Source organism: Trifolium pratense, linkage group LG3, assembly GCF_020283565.1.
Source record: "Trifolium pratense cultivar HEN17-A07 linkage group LG3, ARS_RC_1.1, whole genome shotgun sequence".
In the NCBI taxonomy this organism is placed as follows: domain Eukaryota; kingdom Viridiplantae; phylum Streptophyta; class Magnoliopsida; order Fabales; family Fabaceae; genus Trifolium; species Trifolium pratense.
The window spans coordinates 22,693,961-22,710,249 of record NC_060061.1 but is presented as its reverse complement, the minus strand read 5'-3'; the positions used below and the strand labels follow the sequence as shown (position 1 = coordinate 22,710,249).

At 33.6% G+C, this 16,289-nt stretch overlaps 1 protein-coding gene across 2 annotated transcripts; it reads right to left on the bottom strand.

Annotated features, from left to right (window-relative positions):
- Window positions 1-10,918: 10,918 nt before the first annotated feature.
- Window positions 10,919-15,994, bottom strand: LOC123916568. 2 transcript variants are annotated; one of them, XM_045968049.1, is made up of 6 exons: window positions 15,888-15,994; window positions 14,611-14,837; window positions 12,566-12,609; window positions 12,201-12,479; window positions 11,678-11,782; window positions 10,919-11,580 (listed from the first exon to the last, which is right to left on the bottom strand). In XM_045968049.1, exons 2-6 carry the CDS (start codon window positions 14,684-14,686, stop codon window positions 11,020-11,022), a joined length of 1,065 nt encoding a protein of 354 aa, XP_045824005.1. In that variant the 5' UTR covers window positions 14,687-14,837; window positions 15,888-15,994; the 3' UTR covers window positions 10,919-11,019. The 2 variants fall into 2 exon arrangements, with proteins under 2 accessions (XP_045824005.1, XP_045824006.1); XM_045968050.1 differs by lacking the exon at window positions 12,566-12,609 and having other exon boundaries at window positions 14,605-14,837.
- Window positions 15,995-16,289: the final 295 nt, after the last annotated feature.

Below are 16,289 nucleotides of genomic sequence, written 5' to 3'. Positions count from 1 at the left end.
AAGTATTAAATGAACAAAAATCACGTCCAGCCAACCATTGTGTGACACGTGTCCTACTTTTAAAAAGCAAATTTTTCTCTCTCCAGGGTGTAATCCAGTGTGACGCACGCACTGGAATCTGATGGATCAGGATGATCTGGGCTGTCGGATTGATCAGACAGTCATGATGAGATCAGATCTTGGCTGTCTGATGGAAATCAACGGTCTGTAACCATGGTCGTTCGGTACGCGTGCGACACTGGATCCGCGTCTATTAATGGGTATTTTGGTTAATTAATTAAAAAGAATGGGTATTTTGGTCCAATTAAAAAGGTGCACCTTGCTAACTTAGACCTAACTAGGGTCTAAGTTAGAAAACCCCATATATATATATATATATAGGGGAGGGATCAAATTACACCGGTGTAACATTTGAGTAATGTTACACCTCTCAATAACGCTTTAACGAATATAAATTTTACAAAATTCACCGTTGGATTGAAAGTTTATATCGTATAGATCATCCATGTTGAATTTTACAAAAAACTAAAATTATTTGATATGTTATTGAGACAAATGAAGATTAACGGTATTCAATAAAAACGCATAAACCATTAATCTTCATCGGTCTCAATAACATATCAAATGATTTTAGATTTTTTTAAAATTCAACACGGATGATCTATACGATATAAGTTTTCAATCCAACGGTGGATTTTGTAAAATTTGTATTCGTTAAAGCGTTATTGAGCGGTGTAACATTACTCAAATATTACACCGGTGTAATTTGATCCCTCCCCATATATATATATAGTCAAAATGGTTTAATTTTTCTTTCCTTTGACAAATATTAGTCAAAATGGTTAATTAAGATGTAGTAATATAGAAAATAAAATCAAAATACAGTCAAAATATTTAAAATATATTTTTACTAATTAATAGTTAAGATTTGATATCCCTAACATTATTCTATTTTTAGATTCAAAAACATTATTCTATTTTTCCTCTCTTTATGATTAAGATTGGAAAATAAATTTTTAATAATAGTTAAAATTCAATATATCCATCAACCAAAAAAAAAAAAATCAATATATGCTTTTTTTTACCACTAGTATTCGGCCCACTGGACCGCCTAATTTGGTTCGACGGTCAGTTCTAACATCAAGTGGTTCAACGGTCATTCCTACCAAATTCAACATCAACCACCAGAATAGGTCCACTGACATAATCTGATTCAGGAGTCAGTCCTGACATCAAATGATTCCAACCACCTCTCAATCATAATTACGAGAAATCGAACAGTAATGTAGCGTTAATCACCACCGGACAATATGTTTAAGATTTGAGTGGAACGTGCATGTCATTAATTGATATTATCTCCGTTTCAAATAATAGGAGTCATGGAATAAAATCATAAGAATTAAATAAGGTAGATCTCATATTAATTTTTTTTTTTTTACGAATCTTATATTAAATTTGTTTGCAATTCATGTTTTTACAAGTTTATTTTTTAGGAGAGAATCGGTTAATATTTACATTAGATTATAGAATCCATGTGATAAAAAAAATAGAAATAAAGATATAGAAATAAAAATAGATGGTATTTCTGTAAGCATAACTTAGTTGATATAAATATAATGTTTTATATGCAGGATCTGAATTACATTATAATATCTCAATGTTGAAATAACTTAACTCTAAAACAATAAGATTTGAATTAACTTTCCAAAAAAAAAACTCTCATATTATCTCTCATTTCATTTCCTTGGTAAATCACAAAGAAAAAAAAACACTTAAAAGATAGAGAAGAAAAAAAAAATAGTTAAAGTTACTACTACATACCAATATAAAAGATAAAATTAAAGAGAACCAAATCTAAAACAAACAACCCCTTAGTTTAATATTCACGCCCACCTTTATCTTAGCTCCATATGTTTCGGTTTGATCAAGTTGTTATCTACTTATCTTAATCCCTCCCTCCGCAAATGTAGTAAAAATAAAATCCCCTCCGCAAATCAAGTTCACATTTCACCCTACTCTGACAAATTAAAGAAACCTTTTTTACTTACATAGTTACATTACACTGTGCGACAAGGAAACTACAACAACGTTTGACTTGTCAATGTTAATTAAACTTTAAATACTAACTTAACTTATCTTTAATTATTGACTTGACATTCTTAAATGTAGCATCAAGATCAGCCTAATATTGTTTGTGATCACTCATTAGCTGGCAATGACATAATTGAAGTAAAGAAGCATAGTCCGGAGCATGCGGTATACGCAGCGTAAAGTGATGAAAAAAAGAGAAAAACGAAACCACAAATTGTATGTGAGTTGTTGCCGTTTGTGGGATGAGTTGTTGCCGTTTCTAGTGGTTGTTGCATCGCACGTCCATTTTGGATTTTCTCTTCTCCCATTGAAAGAAAGTATGAAACTTGTAAAGTAACTAAGGTGATAGATAAAAATTTTTAATAAGCCAAGATGAGATATATAATAACCAACCAATTAGTTCCTTCGGTATAAGGTTTGCCAAAAAAGACTACAAGAGTTTAGAGGTACAATAATCTAAAGAACAATCGCGGAAACAAAGTTAATTACAAAGTTACGCTATGCCCAAACAAGTAAGCAGACTCAACCACCAGCTATGGAAACTATATTGGAATTTGTTGTCTTAAACCACTAGTAAGAATACAATTTGATCTGACCAGCAATTGAGGTAAGGACTACTCAGAGTTTTGGAATAATCTTTGATTTCTTTCGTTCCAAATAACCGACGCATAAGAGCCAAATAAGTTGTAAGAAGGAGCAACACGCTCTGAGACCACCAGAAGAATAATTAAACTGAATAAAATGATCAACTAGATTGTGAGGATCCACCGATGACAAGCCAATCCACGACCTAACTGACGACCAGAGAGAGCCCAAGATGCTACAGGAAATAAATAAGTGTTGAGTTGACTGCATGCCTCCACATTCGGCCACACAAGACTGAGCCTCTGGAGTAATGCCACAAATCGCCAAATTTATTTTAGTTGGCAACCTGTCTCTCAACACTCTCCAAGCAAAAGTAGACACATTTAAGGGAATCTGTTTGTGCCAAATAAGATCTTCTACGGCGTCTAAGGGATCAGACAAATGAAAAGTCAAGGGGCAAATATTCAGATATAAAATATTGGTGTGACTAAAATAAAAGAAACTATGAACTTAATTATACTGAAAATAAGAAATGATATTGCTTAATGCAATATATTTACAATGAAAATCGTCGAATACTATCTATTTTTGAATACGAGCTAAAATAATATCATTGTTAATTGTTTCACGAACATCTCTTTATATAAAAATTACAAGGCGCTCATTTAACCGATCAGTTCGGTGTTGTAGAAATTCAACTATATCAATTATAATTTCTTACAAAAGAAGATTTTCAATTATAAACAACGATCACATGTTCCAATTAAATGGTTAGAAAATTAACAACAAGAAAGTACAGAATAAGGAAGATTTAAGAAATTGAGAAACAAAAATCAAAATCCATTCATGAGAAAATTAAAGTTTTAACAAATTGGAGTTTTAGGGTTATGCTGAAAAAGGAGAAAATAATAAGGGAAAATTGAAATACTCACTTTACTTTAGACTTTCAATCACCCATAAGCTTGATTGTTTGAAGATTTAGGGAAGAAAGAAAATCAAATTGTCCCCCTATTTTAAAGTTTATTAATATTTTGTATTAAATTATAAATTTATTAATATTTTCAATAATTTAGCATAATAATCTACATTAATTTCATGCCCGATTGATCTACTTAATTTTTATCATATATTCAGACCTCGAAATAAGACTATACTAATATGAGGACACTCCTCCTTTGACATCAAATTAGCTCGCAATATAGCTAGAGTTACCTCAAGCCATTTTTAAAACTAATTCTTTGTTGGTGACAAAACAACCATCAAAATATTAGAAGACCGACATTTATTTCATACCTCAAACTTCTCCTTGAAGAGGTTCTATATCTCCTTCACCTACCAGATTGAAAGGCCTGTGTTCCTCCTATTGTGCAGATTTCTTGGCACATGAGGATCACAACGGCCTTTTTTGTTGTTTCTTTTAATTCTATATTGGTTCGTACTAGACATTTTTCTATAAAATGATTTTAATGGTCCTTCTTTTAATCACTTAGTGAGTTAATACATACCCTTTTCTATAAATAAAAAAAGGTCACAGACTCATACTTAGACTTTGAAAATTTTTATCAGGTTACAGGCCATACTCAGACCTAGGTCAAATTTTAGATTTACAAAGTCTATCTCGATCCAACCTATTTCACCTTATTAATCAACAAGGATTAAGTTTATTTGTTGATTGGTTGGTAAATTGAAGAAAATGACAACAATTTTTCGGTTAGAAATCTTTTAGCTCTATCATAGACACTTAACAATGAGTGTGCGATAGGCTATTACATTTTAAATTGTAATTTCAGATACCTTGATAGTTGATAGTGTACATGCTTAGAGTGAAAGCAAAAAACTTATTCCATTGATGTTTACTTATTCCCATGATCAAACAATGACATTTTTGGGTCTATCTAGATTCTAGACCATACTTGCTTATGAATAATTTCTTTCATGTTTTAGCATAAATTAGTTTATAATGAACTTTACTATAAAGAAGTAACATCTCAAAGCTTTGTTCAGAAGTCTGACGCAAAAAAAAAAAACAATTGTTTTTAGAAATCCATAACTAACGCCTTTGCTTCAGCACATGCAAAAGAGGCAAGGAGATGAAGAAAAAGCACAACTTAGAATAAAGACTAAAGAGTAGACCTTTTATAAAGAGATGAGAATTCCATGTGTGATTTCTGGCATACAGTTCCCAATCTTCTTTTTTAAACAATTTAAATTCTTAATTAATTATTCTTTTTTATAGAGACTATTTTTTAAATATATGAACAATAAACACTAATATTTGGTAAAGAGTTTTTAAATAGATTAGAGACTGAAATTAAAGACAAAATGAGACATACAATAAAGACAAAATCAACCTTGGACCTTCGATTTTATAACTTTTAGTTCAACTAACTTAACCGATTGAATTACTCCCAACCCAACAATCAATCACGTAACTACTTTTATTTAAAAGCTATAAATTATTGTAAGAAAAAAAAACTCTAAATTATGATGTGACAAATTAAAGAAATATGATTAAAATTTAATGTATTTTACACTTTCGGTGAATATTCATCAATCTCAAGATTAAATAAAATTTATATGAGACCTAAACAAATTAAAAACATTTCAATATGGACTAGGGATGTCAACAAGAGAAGAATTGAACGAATAATATTTTGCCACTTCCTTGATTTCTATCATCTAAAATGTTTTTCATTCTCCACTTCATGAGTTTTTTTTTTCCCCGGCCAGCTCCATGGATCTCACAGGATCTCACAGTTCACGCAGTGATCTATCAACATTAAAAAAAATATATTAAATTTATGTACATAAACATCACCTCATATAAACAACAAATCTAAGACATTAATGTGAGTCTTTGTGGCAATAATAAACATAAACAATTTATGCACATATTACACTAAGTTTGGTCTAGTGGTGAAAGATTTGGATAAGATGCATGACGTTCCTAACACGGAAAAATTCGCTGCCTTCAGATACCCCAACAGAGCAATTCTCATGTGGAGATCTCCACTTACATATGACGTTCCTAACGCAAATGGATTTACACCGTTACTGCGTCAACGCAAACTATTTCTGATCAAAAATTAATGGCCAAATTAAATTCTATATAAAATTAATTCAATAAATCAAAATCACCCAATCTATTTGTACAGCTGAGATTATCTACTGTGTATAATTGCGTGAAGTAGTTCCATCACCCGATCTAAATCTCATCCCTAACATAGGCGTACACTTTGTTAATATTTAATTTAATTCAATTTTTCTAACTCTGTACATAATATTGGCAGTGATATGATCAGGGACGGAACCAGGTGTTGTTGAAAGTAGAGCTGTCAAAATGGGCTAGCCCGAATGGGCCGGCCCGCCAAGAACGATTTTTTTTCCGGGCTCGGGCTTTGAAAATCTTAGCCCGAATTATTTCCGGGCTTTTTAGCCCGACCCGACAAAGCCCGAATAAAATATGGGCTAGCCCAAATGGGCCGCGGGATGCCCGCAAGCCCGAAAAAATTAAAATTAAAAAAAATATATATAAATAATTTGTTTTGGATGATTTGAAATTAGTTTGTAATATAAATTATAAAACACCGTCCGCTACTTAAGTAGCAGATGAGTAAAAATAGGGCACCCAAGAAACTCGTAGGTAGCGGATGAGTAAAAATAGGACGCGCGAGAAACTCGTACGTAGTTGATGAATAAAAATAGGGCGTGCGAGAAACTCGTACGTAGCGGATGAGTAAAAATAGGGCGCGCGAGAAAGTCGTAGGTAGCGGATGAGTAAAAATATGACGCACGAGAAACTCGTAAGTAGCGGATGCGTAAAAATAGGGCGCGAGAAACTCGTAGGTAGTGGATGAGTAAAAATAGGGCGCGCGAGAAACTCTTACGTAGTGGATGAATAAAAATAGGGTGCGCGAGAAACTCGTACGTAGCGGATGAATAAAAATAGGGCGCGCGAGAAAGTCGTAGGTAGCGGATGAGTAAAAATATGACGCGCGAGAAACTCGTAGGTAGTGGATGAGTAAAAATAGGGCGCGCGAGAAACTCGTAGATTGTGGATGAGTAAAAATACGGCGCGCGAGAATTATTATATATATATATATAGCGGATGAGTAGAAAATAGGACGCGCGAGAATTATTAATGCTATTTACATGGTTGAGTTTGAGGCTTTGAGCACTAGAAGTAAAAAAAAAAATTAAAAAATAAATCGGGCTGGCCCGAAAGCCCGACTACCTATATCGGGCCGGGCTCGGGCACTAATTTTGATAGCCCATTTTTTATCCGGGCTTTTTAGCCCGGCCCGATAAAGCCCGAAGCCCGACCGGGCCGGCCCGAAATTGGCTGGGCCGCCCATTTTGACAGCTCTAGTTGAAAGGGGGCGGTCGCCACCCTTAGAACATATGTGATACTATAGTATACGCCCATTTTGACAGCTCTAGTTGAAAGGGGGCGGTCGCCACCCTTAGAACATATGTGATACTATAGTATACCCCTATTATGCATAGTGTCGCCCCTGTCCATATATTAAAAAAAATAGTGTTCGCCACTGCATTAGACTATATAAAATAACAATGATTTCATATGGTAAAACAAAAACTAACGCAGACTTGTTCAGTCTATTGTCATCCATTTGTCACCGGTACCACTCACCACTTGATTCTTAGTCACAAAGAAAAATATTCATTGGCCATTGTAATGTAAATACTAAATCCAAGAGTTTAGTCTTGTGGTAAAAATACATATCTTAAATTCAGGAAGTTTTTAGCTTTTTGGAGGAGGTAAATATAATTATTTTCATAAGTGTTCTAAAAGCCTTAAGATATTCTTTGTCTTGGACTGGGTACCATACTCTCAATATATATTTTTTTTTATAAAAAATAAATAATACTAAATAGTCCATTTTAGTTTGCTTAACCGAAAAGACAAACCATTCACTCACTTTATTTTAAATTAAAAGATAAAATAGAGATTAGTCTCATGGCTTAATTAGTTCAGTTAGCAGAAATATCGTATTATATATATAAAAAGCGGGGTTCAAACTCAAAAAAATCCAGTTATTCACTTTAAAAATGTGGAATTATAGCCATTAGGCTTAAAAAAAATTAGAGATTAATTTTTATATGCTAGATTGATTTTTTTAAAATTTAAGAAACTTATTTAAAATTATTAATAGTCGAAACAAGTGATTGATGATGTAACTTATAGTGTGTTATATTTTCGCCACCCTTAATAAATTTTTCTTGTTCCGTTCCTGGATATGATCTATACAAATAGGCTCGGATATAAGTATATATATATATATTACTGTCATAAAGTGAAGGGGCACCCTTAAAGAGTTCCAAGTAAGTGGTGTTGTACTCATCGTTGTTTTTTCTTTTTGAATTGACAAAGATATAATGTATTCATCGTCTGTAACATTCATAATTGTTCACCTTAATTTCCTCTTTTGAAGTAGGAATCAGAATCTAATTCTTCAATCTCAGGCTTTGAAGTAAAGTAAAGCCCAGTAGTGCAGTGAGTAGATCTTGTTTTGAACTTTATATATGCAGCTTATATATTTTCTTTGCAACTTATTATTAATCACATGTTTAATTATAATCGGTAGGTTTAACAAAATTAGAATGACATTATAATTTTGTTGAAACTCAAATATATAGTTTTTGTAGAATTAAGGTTGCTGACTGTGAACTTACTTTAATTTAAATATGTATTATGTAAGTTTATTAATGGAAATACAATACTATATGAAGTTGATCTATGCATGATTTATTTTGCCTCAAAATTGAATTTAATTTCATTGAGGGTATGTATGTGATTTATGCAATCTCAGTCAGCGCTATCAATATTTCCTATAAATAATATAATGTGTGGTGATATGAATATTTCAAAACTAAATTATATATGTTGCTACTTCCATTCTCATGCTGAAGATTTATTTTTTCTCATAATTAAATTTAGATTCATTGAGGTTAGAAGAATCCTGCAATCACATAATAACTTTATTAGTTGTTAGACAAAAATTACACTACAAGAAAACATAATATTTTGAGGGCTTTTAGCCCTCAGTAATGCATTTGTGGGTTATTGAAGGCTCCCAGCCGTCAGTAATGCTTCTTGAGGAACGAAAAAATTCAAAACGGTAATATTAAGCATTAGTGACGGTGTCAGGCCGTCAGTAATGCACCAAAAGGTGTCATCAATTACGACGGTGTCAGGCCGTCAGTAATTAAAGAGACGTTAGGCATTAATGGCGAGGCTAGGCCGCCAGTAATGCAGACAGGCATTACGACGGTGTCAGACCGCCAGTAATGTATTAGCCGTTAAGAATTTATGACGGTCCAAGGCCGCCAGTAATGCACATTTGAATTTGAAATTACGAACGGTCTTGTATAATATTACTCCTATATATTCCTCTTCAACAAATCTATTACACCTTCACTTCATTTTTACATTTCCATTCTCTCTCTAAATTTTCTCTAACTTCTCTCTTAAATTTCATACTTTCAACTTAATCTCCATACAAAAAGTGGTAAGTGTTTGTGTTTTACTTTTACGAATTTAAAATTTTTGCTTTGTTATTTAAATGTATATGTTCTAATATTTGTTGTTTACCATTTTTAATAGCAAGTCTTATTCTCATGGTCGTCGGAGGTTGTGGGTTAGGAGCGGAGTTCGTGGGCTAGGAGCGCGCCAAGCAAGAATCTACTCGGCACCCAAGTAAGTAACGTAATTTTAATTTATAATACTTAGTGATAGTTTTTTTTTACCGTATGCTTAGTAATAGTTATTAATTAGTATTTTGTAATTTGTTACTAATATTTTCTTATCACTATTTATAAAAATTATTGTTTTTGAAAAAAAAATAAAACAAATATATTTAAATTTGATTATTTCGAAAAAAATTAAAAAAAGATTTTTTTTAAAAAAAAAAAAACAGTATATTTATATTCTTTTTTTTAAAACCGAAATTTTTAAAAAATTCTTTTTTAAAAAGATAAATTTTAACAGTTTGTGTATTTTTAAAAAGAAAAAGTTAAAATTTTTGCTTTGTTATTTAAATGTATATGTTCTAATATTTGTTGTTTACCATTTTTATTAGCAAATTCTCGTGGTCATCGGAGGTCGTGGGTTAGGAGCGGAGTTTGTGGTTAGGAGCGCGCCAAGTAAGACTCTACCCGGCACCCAAGTAAGTAATGTAATTTTAATTTATAATACTTAGTGATAGTTTTTTTTACCGGATACTTAGTAATAGTTATTAATTAGTACTTGGTAATTTGTTACTAACATTTTATTATGACTCTGTATAAAAATTATTGTTTTTGTAAAAAAAAAAAAGTATATTTAAATTTGAAAATTTCGAAAACAGTAAATATTTTTTTTAAAAAAAAATTATTTATTTTTTTCAAAAAAATAGTATTTTGTGAAATAATAATCCATAAAAGAAAAATATTAAATTTAAAAAAAGATAATATATATGTTAAAAGTCGGTAGTTTTGTCAACTAAAAAACTTAGTATTTTAAAATATTAAAAATAAACCATAAACTTAGTATTTTAAAATATTAAAAAACTTAGTATTTTAGATTTAATAAACCATAAACTTTAAAAATAAAATGTTAAAAGTTTATAATTTGCGTCAAAAAATAAAAATAAAAAGTTAGTATTCCACTACAAGAAAAACAGTGTATACCCACGGCCATTTTTATCATTACCCACGGCTTAGCCTTGAGTATATGAAAGTTACCCACGGCATACCCACGGCATCGGTCCGTGGCATTTTGCTTCGTTGGTAATTCGCTATCCAGGAAAATGCCGTGGGTAAAGTTACCCACGCATTACCCACGGCCTAGTCCACGTTATTACTCGAGACTTAGCCGTGACTAATACCCACGGCATTACCATCAATGTCTCTTTCCCACGGCTTTACCATCAGAACCTAGAAAAGGTTTAGACCAGTATTTCTACGGTATTGCCGTGGGTAATGTCAATTTTTTTTTTTTTTTTTACTTTCTTAACCTGTTCCAAAAAAACTAAACAACTGAAACAATTGTCAAGAGTTGCTTACTCCAATTTCATCCAACATCAGAACCAATTCCAAACAAACTAAACCATAACTAAATTTAAAATTAATCAAATTGTGTTATCAAAAGATCACTTCATCAAACTAAAATGTATTGTTAACAAAAATTGACACTATAACAAGTGTCAAAATAACCAAATTAGAAACTAGCAATTTCGACAAAAGATGTAGCCACAAGTCTAAGCTTAATCGGTAATAATAACAAAATGCACCGTTAATAATCTAAGCATAAGATGAAGTCATAATAACAACACAAACTAAATATCAATTTTCCTCGTTATCCTCGGATTCATCCTCAGACCCTTCCTCGGATCCATCCTCGGACCCATCCTCGGACCCATCCTCTGACTCATCCTCATCATAATCTGGATGACGACGTCGACGACGGGAGGGCTCGGCCTGCATGGCAGCTACACTTTTTGTCAACGCTATCAGCTGCATTTGGAACTCTGCAGCACGCTGTTCTGACTGCTGAGCTTCCTTTTGTCGCTTAAGCTCTGCTTGCCTAAGCTCCTCCCTTGTATTCCGAACCTCATCCTCTGCTGCCTTTGCTCGCTCCTCAAGTGTGGCCAACTGTGTTGCCATCTCATGAGAATAATGGGATGAAACTTGGCTGCAACCCATAGATGGAACAGTGTCTGGGGCGAGACTTGAAACACCTGGTCTATAATTCGAGGACCTATCTCCTACACCATATAGACGTCCTCGATTTTTCCCCCCAACAGATTTGGCCCACAGTTTTAAACGAGTCGCAGAGTCGACCATTTGGGAGCCACTCTCATCTGCACCTTCTGAGGCCTGATTCAAATTACTTTGGAAACTACCCTGTTCAAAATTTTAAAAAAACAATGTAAATGCTACAGTACTAATATTAAAACCTAAAACAAAAAAAATAATGAATCAATGCTTTAATTTTTCTTACATAAGTGTTTTGAGATCTAAGATCAACCCAAGTTGAGTCCTTCTTACGAATGTGAGTTCTTAAAAAGACCTCATCCACTGTGGGTTCTCTACCCAACTCTTCAGCCTTTCATAAAGCATAAAAACAAGTTCAGAATTCATAACAGTTCATCCTATAACAAGTTTAGCCTATCACAAGTTCAACCTATCATAACAGTTCAACATTTTAATGGCAGACAAGTTCAGCCTATCACAACAATAATAACAGTTCAGCCTATCATAACAGTTCATCATTTTAATGGCTGGCAAGTTCAGCCTATCACAACAATAATAACAATAATAACAGTTCAGCCTATCACAAGTTCAACCTATCATAATAGTTCAGCATTTTAATGGCAGGCAAGTTCAGCCTATCACAACAATAATAACAATAATAACAGTTCAGCCTATCACAAGTTCAGCCTATCATAACAGTTCAGCATTTTAATGGCAGGCAAATCGGTTCAGGCAAATCAGTTTTAGAATATGTAGAAGGGAAAACATACCATCCGTAAGGTATGCTCGGTGAAAGTTATGGATCCGCCAGTATGGACAGACCCACCTTTAGCAGAATTACGATTCTTCTTATTTCGCTGTGATATCGCTTTATAGGCTGGCTTCTTCCACTCAATATCAAGCTCTTTCCAAGCATCCTCACCTATCCAAGATGGGCGTTCACGCTTGTTCCTCGCTTCCATGTACATCTCAGAAAGACGCCTCGAGCCTTTGGATTCAAAGATTTTCTTAATCTGATAATCATGCTCAGGCAGCCAAGCAACATAACTCTACAATATTACATTTTGAAAAAATTAGAATATATTCATTAATATTCACTATAAATGAACTTAGTTAATGAGAAATATAATCTTACACCAAATTTTTGATACCATAAGTTCACTATGTCTGGTGGAATATCTGACCATTTGGCGTATGCATTTTGATATTTTTCTTGAATTGCTTTGGTGAGGGCCCTGGAGGCCACCCTACAAGGTTCCCACCTACAAACAATTTATAAGCAATATGTAAAATATATCATCGAAGTATACAATGAAACAATGACAAGTTAAAATAAATTAGTTCCATACCCTCGGCCATCTGGATGAATCATTGGCCTCCCATCACTCGCCTTCTCATGGATAGGACGAGAGTATCGTGACCCCTGCGTCCTATCGCCACTACCAACGGGTATTGAAGGTGGTAGATTTGCTGAAAGAGAAGTATGTCGGGACGAAACAGAAGTCAACGGCTGTGATGGAGAATGATTAGTAGTCGGGGCTGGAGATATGTGGTCCTGCCTAGAAGGATGTACTGTGTTATGTGGTACAAAACCCGGTGTAGGCATCATCCTCATAACTGAATCAGATTGATGCATTTCGTTCGTCTGGCCTAGGTGAGGGGCTAGTGTAGTGGAATTGGCATCCAATTGCAAAGGAGCAACTATTGGTTGTACCTGGGTATTTTTTATAAAACAAAATGCTAAGTCTCACGAAAAAGATTTCACGAATTTTTCACCAATCATGTACCTACAGCCAGCCAACATCTAGAATATACGCACCAATTATCATTAAATATGCAATTTAATTTGTAACATTACTTACAAAACCCGGTGTAGGCATCATCCTTACAACTGGATCAGAATGATGCATTTCATTCATCTTTCCTAGTGGAGGCATCTGGATCAGATTGTAACAACATTACTTACAAGTGATGGTAAATTGCCTAGTATTATCACAAACAAAATACATTGCACTTCCTACCTGTTGAGCTACTTGTGTAACCATATGCGGTAAAATCACGCGACTCTTCTTCAAATGATTCTTCTTCAAAGAATTCTTCTTGACCTTGAGCTTTTCTTTTGGAGGCATCTATAGAAAATGATAACCGAAAAAAGGACAGTAGAATTAATCATCTATCAATTTGCACAAAAAAAAGTAACAATTTGAAGCATTGAAAAATAAACAATTCATAAAAAAGACAAAACTAAAACAGTAGAGAGACCACATTGAAACTAAAACAGTAGACAAAACTAAAACAGTAGAGAGACCATAATGAGGACAATACATGAAAAAGAAAAAAGAAAAAAGTAAATGACAAATGCAAGTAAGTTGTTGAAATAGATGACTAACATTGTTACATTGAACAATACAAGTTTTCATTATCAAAATGCTTCCAAGCTTCCCCATCAGACGGATGTCGTAAAATGCCTGAACTCGGTCTATTATGATGCCATACCATTTTGGCTGAAGTTTCCATTGATGCATATAATCTTTTCAACCTAGGAGTTATTGGCATGTAGAACATTCTCTTAGCTGGAATGTCTTTGTAGTTACCTATCCCAGTCTTACGAGGAAGATATCTTGGTTCATGACAAAACCTACACTCTCGATCTGCACTATTATCTTTGTAAAACAACATGCACCCGTTAGGACAACAGTCAATTTTCTCAGAGTTCAATCCTAGCTTAGACACCATTTTTTCCGCTTGGTAGAAATTTTTTGGTAATAAATCCTTTGAAGGACACACATCTATAAGCATGCTAGCAATGAAATCAAGACACTTTGAGGAATATTCCAATTTGTTTTGCAAGCCATAAGTTTCACAGACATTGAAAGTTTTGAATCAGAAGCCCCCTCATATAAGGGTCGATTTGCAGTAGTTAGCAAATCATAAAAGTCTTGATCATCATCATTTGGTGGTTCTTCATTAATCTCTTCCTCGTTGTCCTCATCACCCATACTTTGGAAGTCATATGTTGAGTGATCAAATGCATCCTCGACCATATGTTGCATTAACGTAAATGGATCTTCATTATCCATATGTCCGCTACTACTTGGAACATTATTTGGGTCGATACGTGGGATTTCTTCGCCGTGACCAGTCCAATACAAATAATTTGGTTTGAACCCATACTTATACAAGTGAAGTTTGACTCTACATGCAGACTGTATACGCCTACACGTGCACCTGTCACAAGGACATCTGATTCCACCATCGCTTACAAACTGAGGTCGACTTTTTGCCTTTCTTACAAACTCTTTAACACCAGATATAAAGGCGGGTTTCAACCCCCCTCTACGAGGGTTAAGTCTATCATATACCCAACTACGATCAGGTGGGTAGCCATTCATTTTCAAAAGAAGCTCCTAAATAGGAAAACAACTCACAAGGCTGAAGTTATAAGATGTCAAGAAAGAAGAGCTACCAATTCTAAGGCCCAAAAGAAAAAAACCAGAACTTTTTTTTCCCAATATCATTACCTCATAAACACACACACATAAACATATAAACACAATTACACAAAAACAAACAAACACACACAAATAAAAGAAAAAATAGATGTAAAAATCGAAGATTTACATGAGAAAGTATCTAGAAATTTCATAAAGCCTTCAAATCATAGATATTTCAAAATCTCAGTTTAGATTTAAGGGAAAGTTCTACATTATGTCACATACAAACACACAACTATTTTTATACTTTTACAGTAACATACATTAAGTTTGCTTAATAATTAAACTACTTTAGTGGCTCTGTGCTGATCTACTAGAAAATTTAGCAGCTTTTGTCAAAATGGTTGTAATATAGAGGGAGACTAGACTGAGAAGAAGAGGAAATAGAGGTAGAAAACTTGATACAAGAGAGCAAGTGCTTCATTGTAGAAGAAATGAAGTTGTTGGAAACTTGGAGGGGGAAACACAGTAATGGATTATAACTTGATACAATTGTACTACACATTTGAAAAAAGAATCTAATCCCTCAATTTTTACTCAGCAAATCCTTAATAACTTAGTTTTGAATTACTCAACAATATTACTAATTCATGTGACTGTGTTGGTTATTTTGGGACATAGTGTTTTTGGGACATAGTGAAATTAAGTTACTAAAAAAAGGATTCAAAGAGCTAAAAACAACCTAGACAGCAGCAAAAAGCTAGACCATCATCTTTCTCCATCAATTGAAACATGGATCAAATCTTATTGTATGAAACCAAGACCAAATCACAAAACAATGCAGGAAAATGCTAAAAAAAACCTAAACAACAGATTATAAAATTCCAACAAATTAACTAAGAGCAAATCCCATAAAATTTCATGTCTACCAACAACAACAAAGTTGATTCTAACCTTCACAGAACAACATTATATCATTCAAGTAGAAGAATAAGAAGATTGAGAAGTAAGGATTAAACTCACTGTTCGAATTGAGAGGGAAGAAAACGGCGCTGCTGGGTCTTCGTAGTAGCTGAGACGGTCGCGCCGACTGAGTGGGTCGTCGGAGATGAGAGCGAGACGGTGCTTGAGCTGCGTTATCGCCGTATAGCTGAGAGGGAGACGGTGCTAGCGAGCTGTGTTGCAATGGGAAAGTGAAAAGGAAAAGAAAGGAAAGGAAAGGGTATAAAGTAATAACTTTAAGATAAAAATTAATTATAATTATATTTTATAATTTTATATACGAAAATTCCGTGGGAAACCAAAATTATTTTTTATCAATACAGACGGATATGCCGTGGGAACAGTTAAAAGACAGATAAAATTATATTTTATACATACATACGGAAATGCCGTGGATACCAAAAATTATATTTTATACTTACA

What these genes read in the sequence shown, in the direction of transcription:
- LOC123916568 (XM_045968049.1), bottom strand. Translation starts at nt 14,686, where the DNA reads ATGGTGGAATCAGATGTCCTTGTGACAGGTGCACGTGTAGGCGTATAC. An exon ending in CCGAGCATACCTTACGGATG is followed by an intron (nt 11,783 to 12,200) that starts GTATGTTTTCCC and finishes GCTTTATGAAAG; the next exon opens with GCTGAAGAGTTGGGTAGAGA. An exon ending in TTAGATCTCAAAACACTTAT is followed by an intron (nt 11,581 to 11,677) that starts GTAAGAAAAATT and finishes AATTTTGAACAG; the next exon opens with GGTAGTTTCCAAAGTAATTT.